General features: G+C 38.4%; 1 protein-coding gene across 2 annotated transcripts in view; it reads left to right on the forward strand.

The window, feature by feature from the left end:
- The window catches only part of fibcd1b (fibrinogen C domain containing 1b), a 112,450-nt gene that overhangs the window by 35,376 nt on the left and 57,632 nt on the right, over positions 1 to 19,442 (forward strand). Inside the window, exons 2-4 of one of the 2 annotated variants that reach the window (XM_087792141.1) lie at positions 1,816 to 1,899; positions 7,972 to 8,451; positions 18,004 to 18,163. In XM_087792141.1, the coding sequence (XP_087648267.1) occupies positions 1,816 to 1,899; positions 7,972 to 8,451; positions 18,004 to 18,163 (724 nt within the window). The remainder of the gene's footprint in view (positions 1 to 1,815; positions 1,900 to 7,971; positions 8,452 to 18,003; positions 18,164 to 19,442) is intronic. The other variant, XM_087792142.1, reaches the window with a different exon arrangement.

Raw genomic sequence — 19,442 nt, forward strand, 5'->3', positions numbered from 1 at the left:
TGTGTTTGTTGCGCGATCTGTGGCTCCTCTGTGTATCCTGCACAGGCAGCTGCAGCGTTTTAGGCAAAACAGACGTGGATTTCTATGCCCGACCTCGAGGCCTCTCATTAGGATTCAGAGCGGCTCACTTAAATCACACTCCATCCTGCCTTTTTAGCCAACGTTTTCCCTTCTTTTGCTGCTTCACAGGTTGATCTGTTGGTCGACAATTTGCAATCGAAAACAATTATATGCCTTCTCAATCTCTGGTAGTCCATTTATACACAACTAATTAAAAAAAAACAGTTTTTATGCTCTTTTTTCAGTTTCTAGAGCTGTTTTGTTTTCTAAAAGTCATCACATGATGTATAGTTTGAAAGTTTCTTATCTGCTCATTAAGTTAGAGCCACGTTCGCCTGGCCTTTACTCCTGATGTCCACCTTCCCAATCCTGTTAGATTAATTGCACACCGCATCTATTTTTCAGCAGGTAAACGTGTGTGAGTGTGTGTGTGTGTGTGTGTGTGTGTGTGTGTGTGTGTGTGTGTGTGTGTGTGTGTGTGTGTGTGTGTGTGTGTGTGTGTGTGTGTGTGTGTGTGTGTGTGTGTGTGTGTGTGTATGTGGCACCATTGTCCCTGGCTAATTGAGCAATTCCACAGCAGCGTTTAAGGTCACAGGATGATGTGCTCTCTTGGATCGCTCAGAAAGCCTCCACTTGTATAATTACTGGGCGTTCTATCTGAGTTAAAAGGTAGTGTTTCAGATAAACATGTGACCCCAACCAGGAACCATTTGCTAGATTTGCTGGTCACATAACATCTTCCTATGTTTCTCTCTTTTTGCCAAATTGTGCTAACTTGTGTAACTTATGTTAGCTTTAGATGATACAACAAGCGTTCAGTATGTTTATCTGTATATAATTTAGCAAGAAACATTGTACTCACACATTAGTCAAGGTCATTAAAACAAACAAACACAAAATGATTCATCCAGTTGAGCATTTTGGATGCCTCATATCACAGTGTCAGTCTGTGAGTCAGATGGTTGACTAAAAACATGTGCAGGGTCTCCCCCACCTGTTTGCTCAAAGTTGCTGGGATGGACGCAAATCACCACCCCCTGGAATTTGACTTTTTTTTAATATAATGAAAAATAGGTAAAATTTGAATGATAGGGATTTATTGGGGAACATTTTTCAGACTTCTGTTCCATTGATTAGGTGGGGATGCAGATGACACCCTGGACAGGTCTTCAGTATAAACACACGCTTCATGAGGACACACAATCACTCCCATGCTTTCTTCACATAAAGAGTCATCTACTCTATATGCATTTGAACTTTGGGAAGAAACCAGAGAGGAAACCGCACAATTCTTGCTGAGTTTCGGTTTGTGTCAGCAGAAGTTACCAGGTGTGTCATTTAATCTGGTCAGGTTCAGGTGAGACTTAGAAAGGAAGAATAAACTATATTTGGCAGGATCTGCCTCCTGTGATTGGAACGAAGTCCCAAAGTCTTCCGACTCACTTTGAATTAAAAGCTTTATTCGGTCAACTCTTTTAGAGAAGCTGGAGAGTGTAGGAAGACGTTTCTGGAAAGAGGAAACATTGTGCCTGTCAGGGAGTGTTGCCATCACGATACCGTTGAGATGCACAACACGGATCCGTCTACCCGATGCGAGGGTTCGACCGTCACAGCGAGCTAAAATGAGGAGGATCACCTGTGTGTGTTATTGTTGAACAGTCATGCACGTTTGTATGCATGTGCATGCATGCCTGAGCGCACATGTGATTTGAGCAAACACCAACACTGGTGGTCCTGTTTGTGTGTCCCATGCAGACGTTCTGTGAGTGTGTGCCCAGCTCCTCCCAGCTCAAACACCGCTGGTCAGACTCAGAATCTGCCAGGGAGACGCCAGCCAAGGTAAGGGCCATGTTTAAGCACATGACTAAAGTTGTGGGCGTCAAGTCTTGGACTGGGATGGTTGGAAAACCACTTAAGAGGGGACCTTTGCTAATTGACCTATATTAATCAAATATCATAATATAAACCTAACTTTTTCCATTCAACATCAACATTGACTTAATCAACAATTAGTATGAAAGTATGGAACCATTTAAGTGGGCGAACAAAATGTTGTGTTGTGTTTGAAAACCATGCAGGTGATGAAGTGGAAGTCATTGAAATTGACCCGCAGTTTCAGCAGGGATGGTATCTCTAGAATCCACTATCAGGGAGTCACCATGTGAGGGCTTCTTCCCGAACGTAGTCTTTTAATGTTTGCCGGAATTTAACAGGGAAAAGGATCAATAGGATCCGGACGAAGGGGAAGAGGGATGGAAAACAACAGAAAGTGTGGAGATGAAAGACTTGGCCCTTCGTCAGAGTCTTAAAAGGAGATAGGATGTTGGATCACATTTAGAAGAAGCTGCTAAATGCATTTTTCAATCTGAATTGAAAGCATTTTTTTTTTCCTCTAATGCAAAACACTTTGACTGTTTTAAGTAGCTGCTGGCTGGATTTCTAAGCACAAGCACTTACTTTCCACACCCTGATTGTTTGGAAATAAAACAATGATTTTAGCTAAAATAAATGATGCAGCTTCTTATTGTTTGTATATTATTAATTAATATGATTTATTATTATTAAAATACTTATAGTACAAATACGTGTAACAATTTATACTTCAAATTAAAAAAAAGAAGAAAAAGTACATCAAATAATAAGAATATTAAAAACAATATTTAAATTCAGTTAAAAAGAACTTATAGTAGGTAAAAATAACTACATTTATTTACTAAATATTGCCACAGACTAATACAAAATTAAATTTCAAAGGTACATTATAAATGTATTCTAATATGAATAGAAATGAAATACCCCTTTCAGGGAAATAAAGGGAAATGGAGTTTGGAGTATATATATACAGTATATATATATATATATAAAAAACTTAAACTTACACACCAGCAACTGTAATTAAATATAAATTGTTAAAATAAGTTTCGCCTTAAAGATGATGTAATGAATATCAATCTAAGATGAAAGTGTAATTTACAGAAATAAATCATGTTTTCACACAAATAAGGAGTGTATTTGATACCCAAATATTTACACATTTATTTCCAATAGTATTTATTATTGAGGTTTTTAAAATAAAGTTGTTGTTTTTTTAAACTAAATGTTAATCAATAAAAACACTATAATTATTTTGCAAGTTTATATTATTTTGAAAGTCTGATCCTGAGATGAAACATTGCTAATGATTTTATTTATACAAGCTGTCTAGTTCTGTTGTGTTCATTTTCTCACTTCTTCCGTGTTAGTTAAAGCCTCAACACTGGCACCTGTGAAATGGGATTAAGTGTCATTGACGCCGATTCTCATCACAATCTTCCTTCTCGCTGCTGCGGTCACGGCAGAGTGAAGGATTATGGGTCATTCCGTGATGCATTTTAGCACTGAGCAGCATCGAAGGCACATCCTGAGCTCAAGTGCCAACAAGACTTAATCGACCCGAGGCTGCACAGGAATGATGGCAGTGATCACAGTTGCATTAGGATGTCGTGAGTTATGGGATTGAGAAATGTTCCTTTCTCCTTGAAATACTGTTGATTCTCAAGTATGTCTGTCTAGTGGTTCACCTGATCTGGGTGAACCTTGTATGTCTCTCACATATTATCTTATCAGAGCTGTCAGGGACATCGCTCTTATGTGTTGATCGGAAAGATGGAACGTTCCTACTCTCATCCATGGTCATGGGCTTTGGGTAGTGACAGAGAGAACAAGAATAGGTAAAAAAAAATATCTTCATCTGGACTTTACTTTAAAGATAAAGTGAGGAGTTCAGTCATTCAGGAGAGACTCAAAATAGACTTCTTATGATGTCTCCTAACTTGTAGATGCCTCCAGCAGTTAGTGTGGCAGACATTTCATACTCAGGAGGAGGAGGAATGTCTGGGCCTCTTTGCTCTAGCTGCTGCCCCTGCGACCCAGCCTTTGGAAAGCGCGAGAAGATGGAAGGATTTTACAGAATTGGATTTACTGTCTGGCTGTATTAGAGTCCTAAATATTATATTTGTTTAGTGGACTTGATTTAGTATTGTTATTTATTTATATTAAAAGTACGGATTTCTTTTTTTATCAGGTTCGATCTAATATAAAAATGTGGAATCAAATATAAATATAGGTAAATATTGCAATATAGCTCAGTGTAACTATCACTGGCTGTTCCTAAAGCGACAAATTGTTTTGTGTTCTCGTAAATTATCTTTTTCCTTTTGAAGTATGCAATAGAAGAGTTTGTAATTGTCGCCAGAGTGTGTCGTTATGGAGAGTTGATGTCGACACAAGCGCGGGGCAGTTGTGTTTGCTCTGTGAATGCTGTGCTCAGTAATGATGATGTCCTCCTCTGATGTCTTGACCTGCCTGCGACAGAGTTCAGCCAAAGTGCTGAGGTATTATATTACCGCCATGAGGGGACATTACAGCTATAATGCTTTGAGCAAACAAAATAACACATTCGCTCTTCTCTCTCGGCATAATGAGTCTTGATACTTATCACAGTTTACTCTTTCAATATCATATACGTCTCAATACCTTCACTGACCTTTGGTCACTTCTGCTTCATTATGTCATAAATGAGACAGACATTTAAATTCTGCCTAGATTTATTAATCAGAAAATAAAAAAGGATGTGTTATTTGTGTATTCATCTTGTAGTGCCAGACATTTTGAAGTACCACTCAGATAAAACCAAACAGGCCTTATCTTGATTTGTATCAAAATGTACATGCGAAACAAATTATTCACAACATTGCTGTTACAGTATTGCAACACAAGGGGTAGCCAGAAAAACAATTTAAAAATCTACTGATAGTGTTTTTGAGGGGGAAAAAATGATCCCAAAATGATTTTAACTTTTAGAGAAGTTATATTTAACATTACTTCCACGAAACAATTGTAATTGCAGTTGTGGTTTGAAACACAGGAACATATAACAAGAGTTTTCAAAGCAGATACATCTTATAGTGACACCTCGAAAAATTCAAACTTCACTAATTTTCTTATCACCCTCATGTCGACTAAGGGTTGGTACTATTTTCATAGGAACTCCTTCCTTTTTAGAGTTATATGCAAAATTGCACATTCGAATGTAGCATGTGAAGCTCAGTGGTCTTCATCTTCATCTTTATCTTCCTCCACTTAAAAACATCCGTTCAAAGCTAGTTCGTAGCAGAACTTCAAAAAGTAACATGCGATACTGACAGGAAATACTCCGGGGAAATATCCTGATCGCTTCCAGAGCGCATACAGTCTCCTGTCTACACTGGAGTGCATCCTTTTTGATGAAGACAAAGACAAGCCCACTATGCTTCATTTTCTACTTTAAAATGGATATACATTTTTGTCTATAACTCTGAAAAGGAACAGATTTTTCTGAAAACAATACGAAACTTTTAGTCAACATGAGGGTGAGTGGAAAATTAATAGATACAGAATTTTGGGTGAACTCTCAGTTTAATGCTCTTTTGACCATCTACTTGTCGGAAAGACAAGATAATTAAATATTTTTGTGCATGCAATAACGAGCTAGGGGTCGTAAATTTGGCTGAAAATATTATTTTTTAGAATCTGAGTGTCTGCACTCTCTCTTGACAATAGCATGATTATCCAGAAGAGACTTAAAGTAGACCTTTTTTTTAAGAAAATCTCAACGTGTTTTGTCTACTGAGGGGGTTCAACTAGGAGGAGGCCGAGGTGCAGAACCTAAACATGCTCTAGAAACACGTCCCTTTCAGATGTCCCAGGACATTTTGGAGCTTCACGGTGGGTGGGGTCAGACATTTTGCCATATCACTTTGACAAAATATAAATATTTTAATTATTATTATAAGTCTGAGTTTTTTGTCCAGACAGTAGATCCCACTCTCTTATTCACTTTCACTCTCTCGTGTCATCCTATTCACCACACATGGTTACAGTGATCACAAGACCAAAAAAAGCCTGAAGTGGTAGTTTTACACGCTGTATAAATGGAGTATTTCCTGCACAATTTATTTCCTTGACATTAACGAAACTATAAAGTCGCTCGTAAAGCATTTGCCATTAGCTGTGTATTAGCGCGCTTCACTGTGCTCTTATAGCCAATTTACATATTAATGAGCTTGAACTGACTCACAACAAACACCCACATGTTCTCTTAGCATCACAATGATGCATCTATCAGATCTACAGATTCATCTCTTTCATCGACGCGGTGTGTGGACCGTGGGCAGCTTTAATTGTTCATCTTTGGGCAGTAATTCCAATGCGGCTGATACCTGCAGACCAAGTGGAAAAATCTAAGGCATAAGAGCCGACCTGGCAGCTTTTAATAGTCCAGGTAATGTGTACTCCATTACTGTTCCACATCTTCCTTTCCTTAAGTAGGACTCTAGTTTATGGACTTCCTTAAGGCTTCTCAAGATCACTGAGAGGCTTTTGTGTGGTTGATTTACTTCTGTCGTGCATGTGGGGGACTCAAACAGCCGATGTGGGATACATTCACAGCTAAACTGACCATTTAAACACTGACATTCAAGTTCTAAATATTTCTTCTCTAACACCTAATTTCTATGGTCTTAACAGAACCATTACCATGTCAAAACGTTTTGTCTGTTGGAATGTGAATCACATGTTCATTTTAGTTAAAGTATAAGATAAAGGAAATCTTTTAAAAGTGCAAATTAGTGATTTTATTAATTATACAATGTGACTGAAAAGTAAATTTACCATCAACTGTTCATTGAACCTCCAAAAAATTTTTTATTAATTCTTCTTATTTAATGTAAATACATTATACTGTTTTATTTGTTTGTTTATATTTTTAACATAAATTCATTTTTAATCATTCTTAAAATACGTTATTATTTCACAGTCATTTGTCATATTAAAAGAAAAAGAAAATCAGGAAGGACATGCATTGATCGTTTCCAACTCATACAGTAAATATTTGTGCCTGCTTATTATATTTATATGATAATCATCCAACTCCAACAGTTATATGAGCCTTATTAGCTTGTTAAATAATATTGTTGTTCAAAAACAGAATTCATTGTGATTGCATATCTGTCATGTTTTCATGCTTTCATTTATTAAAAAAAAAAATCTAATACTGAAGCCTTTTAAAGGGACCTGCTTTCGGAGTAGTTGGTTGTGTACCGGACCATATTCCAGTGTAAGGAGTCTTGTCAGTAACTGCTTGTGTGTTGTCAGGTTTATTTTGTGAAATGGAATTTGTCAGAATCAAATACTAAGGAGTGTATTATTTTTTAATGATAATGGAGGAGATCATGTATCCTGGTGTATTTAGTGAAATGAGGATAATGGATGGATTGGTGCTGGAACTTCAGTTGTTGGGTTGGGCTGGGAGATATAGAATTGAGCCAATAGACGAAGCTTAACATTTACTGGTGGATAAGTACTCTTTCTTCTTCACCATCATTGGGTAGTAACTTACAGAAAGAAGTGTGATAAATTAGTTTATTTGACTTGGACAACAAGTACTTCAAATCAATTATTAGACACCAGCTAATAGAAAACGAGACTGGAATATTGTAATATTCCATTTATATTTCTAGACAAATATTTAATTAACAAACTTAAGTGACGTCAATCATGCGATCTACTCAATGTTTGAGTATCTTGTTTAATCGATTATGGCTTCTGTGTTATAACCCATACTGGACTAACAAATCATAGTGTCTCTGTGTTTTTGGAAATTGATTTATACATGAGACAAATGCAAAACGACTCATCAGCTTGATACAATTCCAAAAATCATAATGTTAAATAGAATGTTATTGCTAAATATTGAACATATGGCATCAACCATTTTGCCTCTGTTGGTCCCTCCATCATTGACAATATTGTGAATGCCATTCAATATTTCAAAAGCCAAATGGTGTGTGATCAGTTTTATGTTTCTGATATCTGCTTCTCTTCCTTCCGCAGAGGATGAGCTGCAGCTACCTGCTCTGTACGATCCTGCTGTTCGTGGCGGTCCTTCTTGCTGTCACCGTCACAGGCACCATCCTGTTCATGAATCACTACCAGGCTCCGCCTTTGACTGATGGCATGCCTCACATCTCCACCAATCAGGATGAAGCCAATGCCCTGGTCACCGTTGAGCGGGGCGACGGCTCTCGCATTAACATATTCATAGATCCCAACTGTCCCGATTATAACAGTAACTTTTTGCGCCTGGAAGGCGTGCAGACGTCGCTGCTGCACTCACTAACCGACCACGACTCGGATCTCAAGTCGGTGAAAGGTCAAGACCGGGCTCTTTTGGTTAGTCTGGCGGAAGAAGTGGCAAAACTTTCGGCCCACGCGGGGCAGCTGAAGATGGACTACGAGTCTTTACGCAGAGGTCAAGGGAACCTGGGGCAGGACCTAAACACACTGCAGGCGGAGCAGGGACGCCTCATACAGGTAAGACAAATCTTGGTGGCCTGCAGACCACAACCCTGCTCTCACACAGAGACAGAATAACAGCTGTGGACCCCTAAAGGTGAAAGACGATGAAAGTATCGTGGTTTTGACCACCAGAGGCCTTGGTTCGAGAATGGTTGACTACAATGACCAGACATCTTTACACTATACCCTTCTTTTTACAGGGTTAAACAACAAAGTGACATTTAATGTTTTTTTCAAAAATACTGATAAAATGATTGCAAATTCAATTTTGACAAAATCCCCACATTAAAGCAAGACTTCACAAGAGAGAACACATTTGTTTCCAGTGGCGGGCCGTGCATTTCACACATAGGCCTTCACTGGCGCACGTTTGAATGAATCCACCTCTCAATAACTACTTTAAGGTTCTTTATGCACCACAGGGATCTCAACTTGTGCTGTTATAGGTCAATAAGACGTTTAGATCGTCATCAAATTAACATCAGTGCATTATATCAAAATATCACTCACACTACAATCTGTGTGGTTTCCATGGCCACGGCACACGCTCTGCATCCCCCCCCCCCACATACACACTACACGCTTCAGCGACAAACACACACTTACTTCAGCGTCAAACACACACACACAAGCACCACTATTGATCTCATAAAGTGCAACATTATTTAGAAAAATGCATTTACTCACATAGTTTATGGAGGAAATAAATAGATCCCGTGAAGCTCGTGAAAACTTTCTTAAAAACGTCCAGCTTTTCTTGAAATATCCTTCTTGAAAATTAGTTTGCAAGTATATCCGTGTCCAGATGAAGCTCTTCACCCATTGTGTGTTAAAAAACAAACTCTTTATTAACCAACGTTTCAGCTCCATGTGACTAGTCTCAGTGCTATCCAATCAGAGGACATGAACGTGTCACGTGTCACATGTTAAACGAGCTCAACACGTTCAGAATCATGGAAGCTGTTACGCGTGTAGTTTCCAAAGCGCTAACGTTGTGTCGCCAACTCAATTCTGATTGGTTAACACAATCCTTCAGCTGCCGTTGATTTCAATGGGCAAGGGCCAGCTCTGAAGCGTCTGAAGGCGTCGGGTAACACATGACTGGCTCCTCAAATATGATTGGATAAAAACTCTCACATGAACGTACCATCCTGGAAGCAGTGCGCAACTGGCACAAGCAAGAGGAAATAAAGGAAATGACGAAAAAAGACTAACTTTTATTATTATTATTTTTTTTATTAAATTAAATAAATACATTTATTTTCCGATTATGTTTAGGCCAGCAGAGAAGGCCTTGCTGGCCCTGACGGCCCACCACTGTTTGTTTCTGGCTTCCCGATTGTGAGAAGAGTGGAGTTATGTCAAGAAAACTTCCTCAGTCGACATGTGCAGTTCATAAAAACAAGCGAAAAACACTTGATAAGTCGGTTTCCTGTATTGGCTTCCATGAAACTTCAATAATATATAGTCAGAGTCTTACTATGCAAAACGAAACCACTCATCAGTAGAATAATTTAAATCAAATAAACAATCTTCAATTATAACCTAGTGCTGCTTTATTGCAAATGTTCTCATTGCAGATTATAAACCTTCAACTGAGATGATCTGCATCATGAGGTTCAACGGAGCTGTTAAGAGCGTATTTATAGAAAATTTTAATATATCACAATGTTCTTAATTAGCCGTATCATTTACCAGCATTATTATGTGGCATCATGTAGCACTTGCAATGCTCTACTAATCTATAAATATATTCTACTGCCTCTAAGACCATTTGGTTGCATCCACGATTAAAGTTAAACGTTCTAATTATTGCTGGTAGGTTTATTCAACAGGACAGAGAAATTGAACTTTCAGAAACACTTTTCAGCACAAACTAGCAGGAAGTATGTCAACGTTAGGAATTAAAGTGCTTCAAATGATGCGGAATAAGGTTTTCCTCTGCCTGCAGACGATTTACTATTCAGCCCTTATTTTCTTTTTAAAACTAAACGCTGGGTTTGCAAAAGTTGCAGTGTTGGGTGAACAAAGGGCTAGAATAAATCGGGTAGTTTTAACCTAAACAGCTATTAGCCGATGAAAAAGTATCTCTTTGTGGAGCTGAGAGAAGAAACCAATGAGCTGGAGTCTGCATTCTTCAACAAGCTATTGATGTCAGGACTTTAAGTAGAGTGCAGAGAAACTCAAGGAGTGTATCAGGAAACAACTGTCAATAGGTATTGATCGTGAAACCAGCTCTAGATGGGTGCCGGCTCATTAGGTCACCCGAATTCTCATCTCGCAATCAGACTCTAATCTAGTGCCAAGTGTGTGAGTTGTCTTCTGTGGTTCAATCAGTTTATCCTGTTTTGATTGAACAATTTGCTTGCGTTAACTGCCAGTCCTGTCCAGGGTGTCCCCTGCCTCTGGCACCAAAAATAACTGGAATAGCCTGTACAGTTCATGGGAGGCTTGTATAAGTCTCTCAAGAGATCTTCTTTAAAGAGAGTATCTGTTCACGTCTTGCTAGGTTTGGAAGAAAAATAAAAAGCAGAGATAAAAAAAAAAAGGATCCTCAAGGTGAACCTTTACTGACATGGTGCGCCACACAATGATAACAATCATATTAACTTGCCGTGTATAGAGTTTTTGACCTACTGAACATCTTAAAAAAAGACTTTATTTTACAATAAATTATATTTCCAAAGATTTCCCGGTGGTCACCAGAGTATTTGATCTTCAACTCCCTCAAGACGGTGTCGGCAACCATGTATTGTTAACAGACTATATCCTTGGAAGTGTTCCACCATGTGAATCGAGAACCCATGAACAACTCAAGTGTTTGGAGCCGAGGTTGCATGAGGATGATTTCAGTGTCACCCCAGAGAAGGCATGAATACTGCATAACAACACGCGGTTAATCCTTCAACTTCAGGACTGACTTCACATTGATAAAAGTGTAATTAGCTTTGCACTGTCCACATTGATTTATTTACGGTGCTTTTCCAAAAATGTGCATGATGAATCTGCACATGACACTCTCTTTTAATTTGGGCCTCAGGGCTCAATGTCTTCGCAGCAAACAGATGCTGCTACCAGCCACGGAGCTTAGCCACTGAATGTTCCCTGAACTCAATGAACATCCATGCCTCTGCCCATCCCTTCACACTCCTGCTATAAGATGTTCATAATCTTTAAAAAGCTTTGCCAATTCTGGGAGCTTCATTGGCTGATTGCTAGGAAGAAAAATAAGTCAGACTCCTTTGTTTCTGTGTAGGTGGTGTGTTGCAGCGAGCGCAGAGGCTAAGTGTAGGTGGTGCTGGCAGGCCAGACAATCCCGATGATTGATTTCCTCTTTTGGAGGCAAGGCATGCGGTTTGCACATCCGGTGTTTCTGCCTGACTTCATGGTGTGATGCTGTGATCTATGAACCACCTGTGGCCTGGACTCCTGATTTGGACACCTCATCTGTTTTGCACTTCCGCCCACTGAACCACAGTTCCGATCTTCCACAAGTGTTTTAAGATGATGGAGGTGATGTAACTGAATAGTTAACACTCCGATATCATGTAAATACTGTGAAGACATGATAAATAGCAACAATTAAAACATAGCAGTAGCGGGATTTAGCTGTATCAAGATAGTTTGAACAGTAGTGATGGGTTGATGAGGCATCATGGTACAGCATGATCAGCTGATGGTGTATCATGATGCAGCGTCTTTATTTTGAAACAACACTACATGTCACTCTCTGCATTATAATATTTGGCCCTGATCTACTGATATACTTAATGAAACCTGGCATCATTTTCCGAACTGAGAGTTCCGTCTTTTCAAAATGAAGTCACTGCCTCATGATAAAACAAAAGCACTGATGCTGTCACTAAATTGATGAGACAAGAACATGGTGCGGTCCTGGTACCATGTGTGGTCCTCTGACGTCACTAAGAAACATTAAAATTGAACATAAATAAATGTTTACTAACTGATTTTTTTTGGTCTTTTTAATAAATATTCATTAACTAAAAACTTTCAGGTTTTAATTTTCTTTTTTTTGTTTTTCTTTGCCAATGAAAAATGAAACACTTTATTTATAAATTAAATGTCTTTAAATCATACTTCCATTATTGTTGCCCACAGTTCTTTACTGATTAATATTGAGTATTTTTAAGTCAAATAAATATATTGTTTGATAATAATATTAAGTACATGAAGAAATTCTATTAAGTCATCTCTTTTTTATTTCGGTATAATGTGGCCTCATTGGGCATCAAACTGCCTCCCACTTCTTGGACTTGTCTGTGAATGTTTCTATCAACATGCGCCTGTCTCATGGCTCTTCCTCTCACCCCAGGTAGCTGGGACAGACTCCAAAATGATCAACCAAATAAAATTTGTTGAACATAAAAATGTTATCTTTGATATTGCATACATTTCAGACAAAGGCTACAATAATCACTTCTGAACTCTGATTTTCTTTTTTGGACCTCATGCTCCAAATCCTTTCACGATAAATAGGATTTTCGTAAATCTAACTTGTAAATGATGAGAGAGAATTCTGTTAAACAACAGAGGAAAATGTGATTGAATCAATTTTGTTCAAACAAGAGTCACAGTTGGGCCAATAATGTTCTGCTGTATATCCTAAACTCATAACAAAACTATTTTCTGCTGATTTTCACGACAAACTCTGCTATCTGTTATGTTAATAGTGATTTAATTTCATTTTTTCATTTGCTTTAAGTAAAACAAAAAATAAAATAAATTCAAATGGAAAAATGTGTAAATCATGTTTTTCTGTACACATTCATTTTGCTTTCTGATGAGTCACTTTACATACATCTGTACTACATTTCTTATTTCACATTCATGAATTTAAAATTATGGAAGTGTCCAACAGAGATGTCGAGCTCTCAGGTCTGCAGGGGACGGCGGGTTGAGAACAATGTCTGAGGGCAGCGGAGGTAAAGGCTGTGATGAAGAGCATAGCCTCTCCATTTCCCTGAACCGTCAGGTCACAGCTCCGTGCTGCGCCTGCGGAATAACAACGTTTCGGACAAGTGACACCAGCAACCTTTGCTGCTGTAGATTTAGGGAATGCTGTTGCCTGCAGAGGTTGTAGCTCATTTGTGGGGATGCGTAACTCATGAGAGAAAGTTTAGGAATTCAAGCGTTACATCAGATCTCTGAGAGTGTAGTTTGAGAGTGACATTGGTCTGCATAAATATACAGCTCACCCGCTTCAAATGCACCGACGTAGACTTCTCTTTGATCTGAAAGTCATGATTTGAATTTCTTAATTATCCCTACACCAGTTACAATATGTAGTAAGCATCCACCACTTGACCTGTACAGGTCAGTAGTAAATATTAGTTCAGGTAACCCTGACTGGACCTGTGCCCTGCTTCTCTATCTTCTGTGCCCTCTTCTCTATGAATGTCTATGAGAAGCAGCTCTTAAGCTGGGGCCTCACGGTCAAGCCTCAATCTCAAATTTACATGTATGTGATATAATAACCTTTGGTTCATTTGGGTGAGACTGAAGTGACGGTCAACGCACACACACACACACACATACACACACACAGAGGGAGAGACATTTAAAGTAAGTATTAAAGATATGTAAAGATACACATAAGACAAAATAGCACCATCTGTGTGTTAGCCACCACAATTCTACAGATCATACAACGGAAATGAGAATCCACATCGCTGTACACACAATTTTGACCTTTGTGAAATATAAAGTTTGTTCTAAAAGTGTTGAATAGTGCTACCTAATAATTTGATAAAAGTAAAATCATTAAAATGAAAAGTCATATTTCTTTATGGTCAAAGTGTAGTTTTTTGTATGTCGTCCTCTTTATTTAACTTTACTTTTAATGTTCTTTGCATAAATGAAAATGATCAACAGGGAGGAAAGTTGTCATGAATTCACCGATTTTTAAAATGAGTGTTACATATAGATCAGGGGACGAATATCAATTATAATTTTATGTTATTGTTATTTACTTTTTTGTCATGATGACGCAGGTGATATTTAGCTGAGCTGTGAACTGAATCTGCAAACAAAGGTACAGTGAAGGATGAATACAAATGTTGTAACAGTTGAGCGCTCGTGTTATATTTGGGACTAAAAATAGAACCCATCCCATCACTCAAGTGAATCAGGACTTTACAAAGATCTTAACATGAGGAAATTAGATCTCAAAGGATGAAAAATCTCTTGACAGGTCATAAATAACCTGATTGGCATGTTCATGTTGCAGATGTCAGTAAAAGATACAAAGCAGGAAAAAAGTACTCTCTAAATCTCTCACTGTGCTTGTTTCATGTTTTCCTGAAGGCAACATGAATACATCTTGAGTCATTGATGAATTTTCATCTAAGGTAACCAGCACTAGCTCTTAGTTAGGTAGGTACTAGAGGTCAATATGAATTAAACAGTCTGCTTATGTCACGTGCAACAGAAGTTAAAAATACAACTATTAGTCTTTCAATAATAGACACATAATCTCAAGCTACAAATAGAAGAGATGTTCTCTAAACCGCCACTCAACTTGTGAGCGATGTGCGGCGGTGTTGAGTCCATGAATAGATATGTTTGTTGTTTATAAAGATTGATTGGAACACCACATCACATCAACAATATCTTCCTATTAATCCAGATCGTCATGTTTCCAGTAATAGCTCAAATAGGCTTTGTGGTGCAGCTTACTGGCACTGGAGCAGCAGCGCAGGGAAAACAGACACCCGGAGGCTCCCGAGGTGGAATTGGAGACAGAAGGGATCCAAAGTAGTTCTTGCCAACTGGGGGGAAACATGGGGAGCTTTTCAAAAACACTCAGTCCAACATTCCGCCAGCAGCCTGTTTTGTTGACTGAACCAGGGAATTAATAATAGCTCAGGTTGTGTAGTTGCTGAAGTCAATTCTAGTACGATATCAAAATCCTAAATATGTTAATAGTTTTCAGAAATCTCTTTTTTTTGGTATAACTGCCCAAAAATGGCAAGTAGGTCCTAAAAAACGTAGCTGTACTTCTTCCTCCTCGTAGAGTTTGGTCGTTCAGTCAGAAAGGTTCATAAAATCCCTCCTTGCAAGTGGCTGGAAAGCTGAAATGACATTTTTTTGCAATAAAGGAAAGACTTGTAAAGCTTCATGAAGATTGGATCGACAGTTTGCTGCATCTTAAATGTGTGGTGCTGGCATTGACAGCGAAACTGAGGAAACACGGTTTTCTTTTGTCAATTGTTTTATCAGCTGAACCAGGACCAACCGTACATATAGTTTTTGTATCTCGTCAAGTTGACTTTAGTTTTCTGCAGACAACCCCATTTTATCCTATTACTAAAACTGATTAAAAGACTAATACAAATAATACTTTAACTGTTACAACTATTGCTACCACCATTAACACTGATGAAACTACCACTTCGACGACTGGTCACTAGTACTACAATTACTTCTACTGATAACTATCTATCGATCTATCTATCTATCTATCTATCTGTCTGTCTGTTTGTCTGTCTGTCTGTCTGTCTGTCTGTCTGTCTGTCTGTCTGTCTGTCTGTCTGTCTGTCTGTCTGTCTGTCTGTCTGTCTGTCTGTCTGTCTGTCTGTCTGTCTGTCTGTCTGTCTGTCTGTCTGTCTGTCTGTCCGTCCGTCCGTCCGTCTGTCCGTCCGTCTGTGTACTGCTTCTACTAATACAACTACTTCTTCAACCACCACTTCTACTACTATCACCAGTTTTATGATGCATTGTTCTCAGTTATTGCCTGCCTTTGAGTCCTTTATGCCCAAATTGAAAGGGTGCCCCTGAATTTGAAGTAGGTGTAATAATAACGTGATAAGCAGGTGTAATAGTAAAAACAACAATAATAATCATGTACGTTTGCGCAAGCTTCTCAACTAAAATTGCAGTTACATTTAGATTTACATTTCTACAACAATCCAAATGTCATAATTTGTCTTCCTAATCCAGACTGAATCTTTGTCTCATAGAAAAGACGTAGACCACCCACTAATCTTGTTTTTGTATAAAACTGACAATATTTCCAATCAATCCTTAAACAGAGCACTTCCCATAACCCGATTAAGGATTTAAGAATAGCTGGTGTTGCACGCTGGACAGATTGTTATGCTTCCTCAGGCAAACGTGTGACTGCTTACGAGCTGAGCAGAAATAACGAGACGTGACAGTGTTTGAATTACAAAAAATGGGCATGTCGACAACAAATGAAAGATTCTATCTGAATGTTTAATTTTTTGGGAAAGAAAGCATCCATTGATGTGCAGCACACGCTGGCTTAAATACGATTTTTTCAGATCATTAAATTCATAATTGTTAGAGCAGCTTCATCAGACTGATTAACCTTGTTTTCAGCTAAAGATCAAACTGTACGTGAATTGACTGATCACTAGAAAATATAGACACAGTGGTTGCCGGGAGTTGTGCAGTTGCAGATCCTATGTGTGTGTGTATCAGACTCAGGTATATATTTTACAGCCTACATTATACTTTGTTCATTTATATACTGTACAAAGTTTCAAGAATGTTTCATCAACTGATTAAATGTATTTTGAGGACAGCCAGAAAAGTTTTCAAATATCATCGAAAAATGTCGAAAAAGGAATAGCATTAGCAGCTGAAGCTCCACGTGTCTGGAACTGACTTCTCTGTCATAGCAACGTAGGTAAGAAAATGACCAGAGCTTCACGCAGAGGTTATCTGGCCTCTGCAGTCGGAGCACACACATTCATCACTGGCCATCCCGCTGGGCTCTTTGTGCTTCTTTGAAATCTCCTGGGTGCGTTCTAACATCTGTAGCATGGGGTCGTTCCTGCTACACCTACGTGTGTCTAAACGCCCTCGAAACTACAATAGAGTAGCAGCAGTTACCTTCTGCAACACTTAGCGACAGTCTGGACTGTAATTTGCATCTGCATGACGTTCCATTCATATTCAACAGGTAACTACTATCAAAGAAAGAACCTGTTGCACTGAATAATGAATAGCCTGTAAATTACAGAGATTAAACTACAGCGACAAGCAAACACCATCATTCTCAGTTGAGGGTTGAATGCTGTCGCTGGTGCATCAGAGCTGTACAATCAAAAGTTACATATAACCATCTCCTCTTTTGTTTAGAAAGGTCCAATTATTTTGTTGGTTTTTCTTTTCTTTTTTGTGCATGTGTAGACATGCTTTTATTCATTTGTTTTTCTTTTGGAGACAATAGATAAAGTAAAAGCACGTACCCATCTATTTATCAAAGTACATTCTAATTCTTGATTATATATATTATCATTACATCATTTTTCACAATCTTTGTCAATATTTTGATTAAAATTTATTTAGATTTTTTATGACTTGAAAAAATTGTAAGTAAAAGGTTAGTTATTAAAATATACAGAAGATCTAATTGGTATGTCATCAATATGTTATTTGGTCTTGGTATTAAAATGCAAATCTCATAAAAAGAACAATTATAAATATTTACCATTTAAGGTCATATCAACTTGTCCAATAAGATGTGGTTTATCTAAACTCCAGCCACCTCATGTCATGTTGTGTTTGTTTTTTCTGCAGCTGTTGTCGGACAGTCAGATCAACATGGTGAAAGTCGTGAACTCGGTGAGCGACGCCCTCAACGCCATGCAAAAGGAGAACGTTGGACTGAAGGCTCGTGTGAAGGCTGACCTGCAGAGGGCGCCAGTGAGAGGGGCCCGATTCAAAGGCTGTGCCAATGGTGAGAGAATAAAAGTCATTCTTAATAGATATTTAAATGTTTAAGGTTGTCAATGCATAAGACATCATGATTTTTGCAGTGAAACTACCTTCTGACATATTCACTCACACATGAACGCAGTTACCTCTTCTCCTGGTATCTTTTCTAACTTCTCATTTGAATCCATCAATCCATCCATCCATCATCCAACCATTTATCCATCCATCCATCCATCCATCCGTCCGTCCGTCCGTCCGTCCGTCCGTCCGTCCGTCCGTCCATCCATCCATCCATCCATCCATCCATCCATCCATCCATCCATCCATCCATCCATCCATCCATCCATCCATCCATCCATCCTTTCATCTATCCATCAATCCTACCTATCCCCCTATCCATCCAAGTTTAATGAACCAGTTAAAATGCACACTAAGATAGTTTAATCTCTTCATCGATACGAGGTAATTGAGCACTTGCGCAAAAAAAGGGACTAAAACAACCTTAAAGTAAACTGACATGTACTTAACCACAAAAAGGCAAAATTGCATCCCTGAGGCCCAAACCTGTGCAGGCCAAGTTATCCAGTTCAAGGTTGCAGTGATGCGTCAGCCTCTATTTTGCCGGTCGGGCGGAGGTTGTAGAAAAATGGCTCACCAGCTCACACACAGCTCTTGCTCTCATTACATTCCAAAAAAGCCTCCTGGAAACAAGTGTCCTGTTTAGTCAGCTGTATGTTCTCCTTCATTATTTATCCAATATAAGCAGCTTTTGAACTTTGTGGCGTAATGTCACAGTGAGAGATCCCAAAAACAGTTTAATTAAATCATGAAATGAGATAGTGACAGGGAAAATGTTCATATTTGTAGTTTTAGACATTGAGATGACAGATGGTTACTGAATCACATAGAATTCATTTTGGGGTTCTTTTCGTAGGTGGAAACATGTCAAACAAATTGACACCCTTTTTTTCATATACGTTGGTTTGAGTTTTTATTTTTAAGCCATCACTCATCATTCCAGATGTGAGGTATTGGTGATGATTTAATATTCCTCATTTTAATTGTCAGAGGTGTGAGTTTTGTGTGTGTGTCATCCTCCTCCAACTTCATTAGAGAATAATATTAGGTTTCAGGACCATGGAGAGAGCAACGCTTGTTCACAGTGTTTGGAGTCAACTGTATTTTATTAGGAAAATAATGTTTATTATTTAATATCAATGTATTCAAATTTGTACTTGAATATTTAATCCTTATACAAACAAGATAAACATGTGGAAAACTGTGTTTTACACCTCTAGTAA

This window comes from Callionymus lyra, chromosome 5 (genome assembly GCF_982586985.1).
Source record: "Callionymus lyra chromosome 5, fCalLyr1.hap1.1, whole genome shotgun sequence".
Taxonomy (NCBI): Eukaryota; Metazoa; Chordata; class Actinopteri; order Syngnathiformes; family Callionymidae; genus Callionymus; species Callionymus lyra.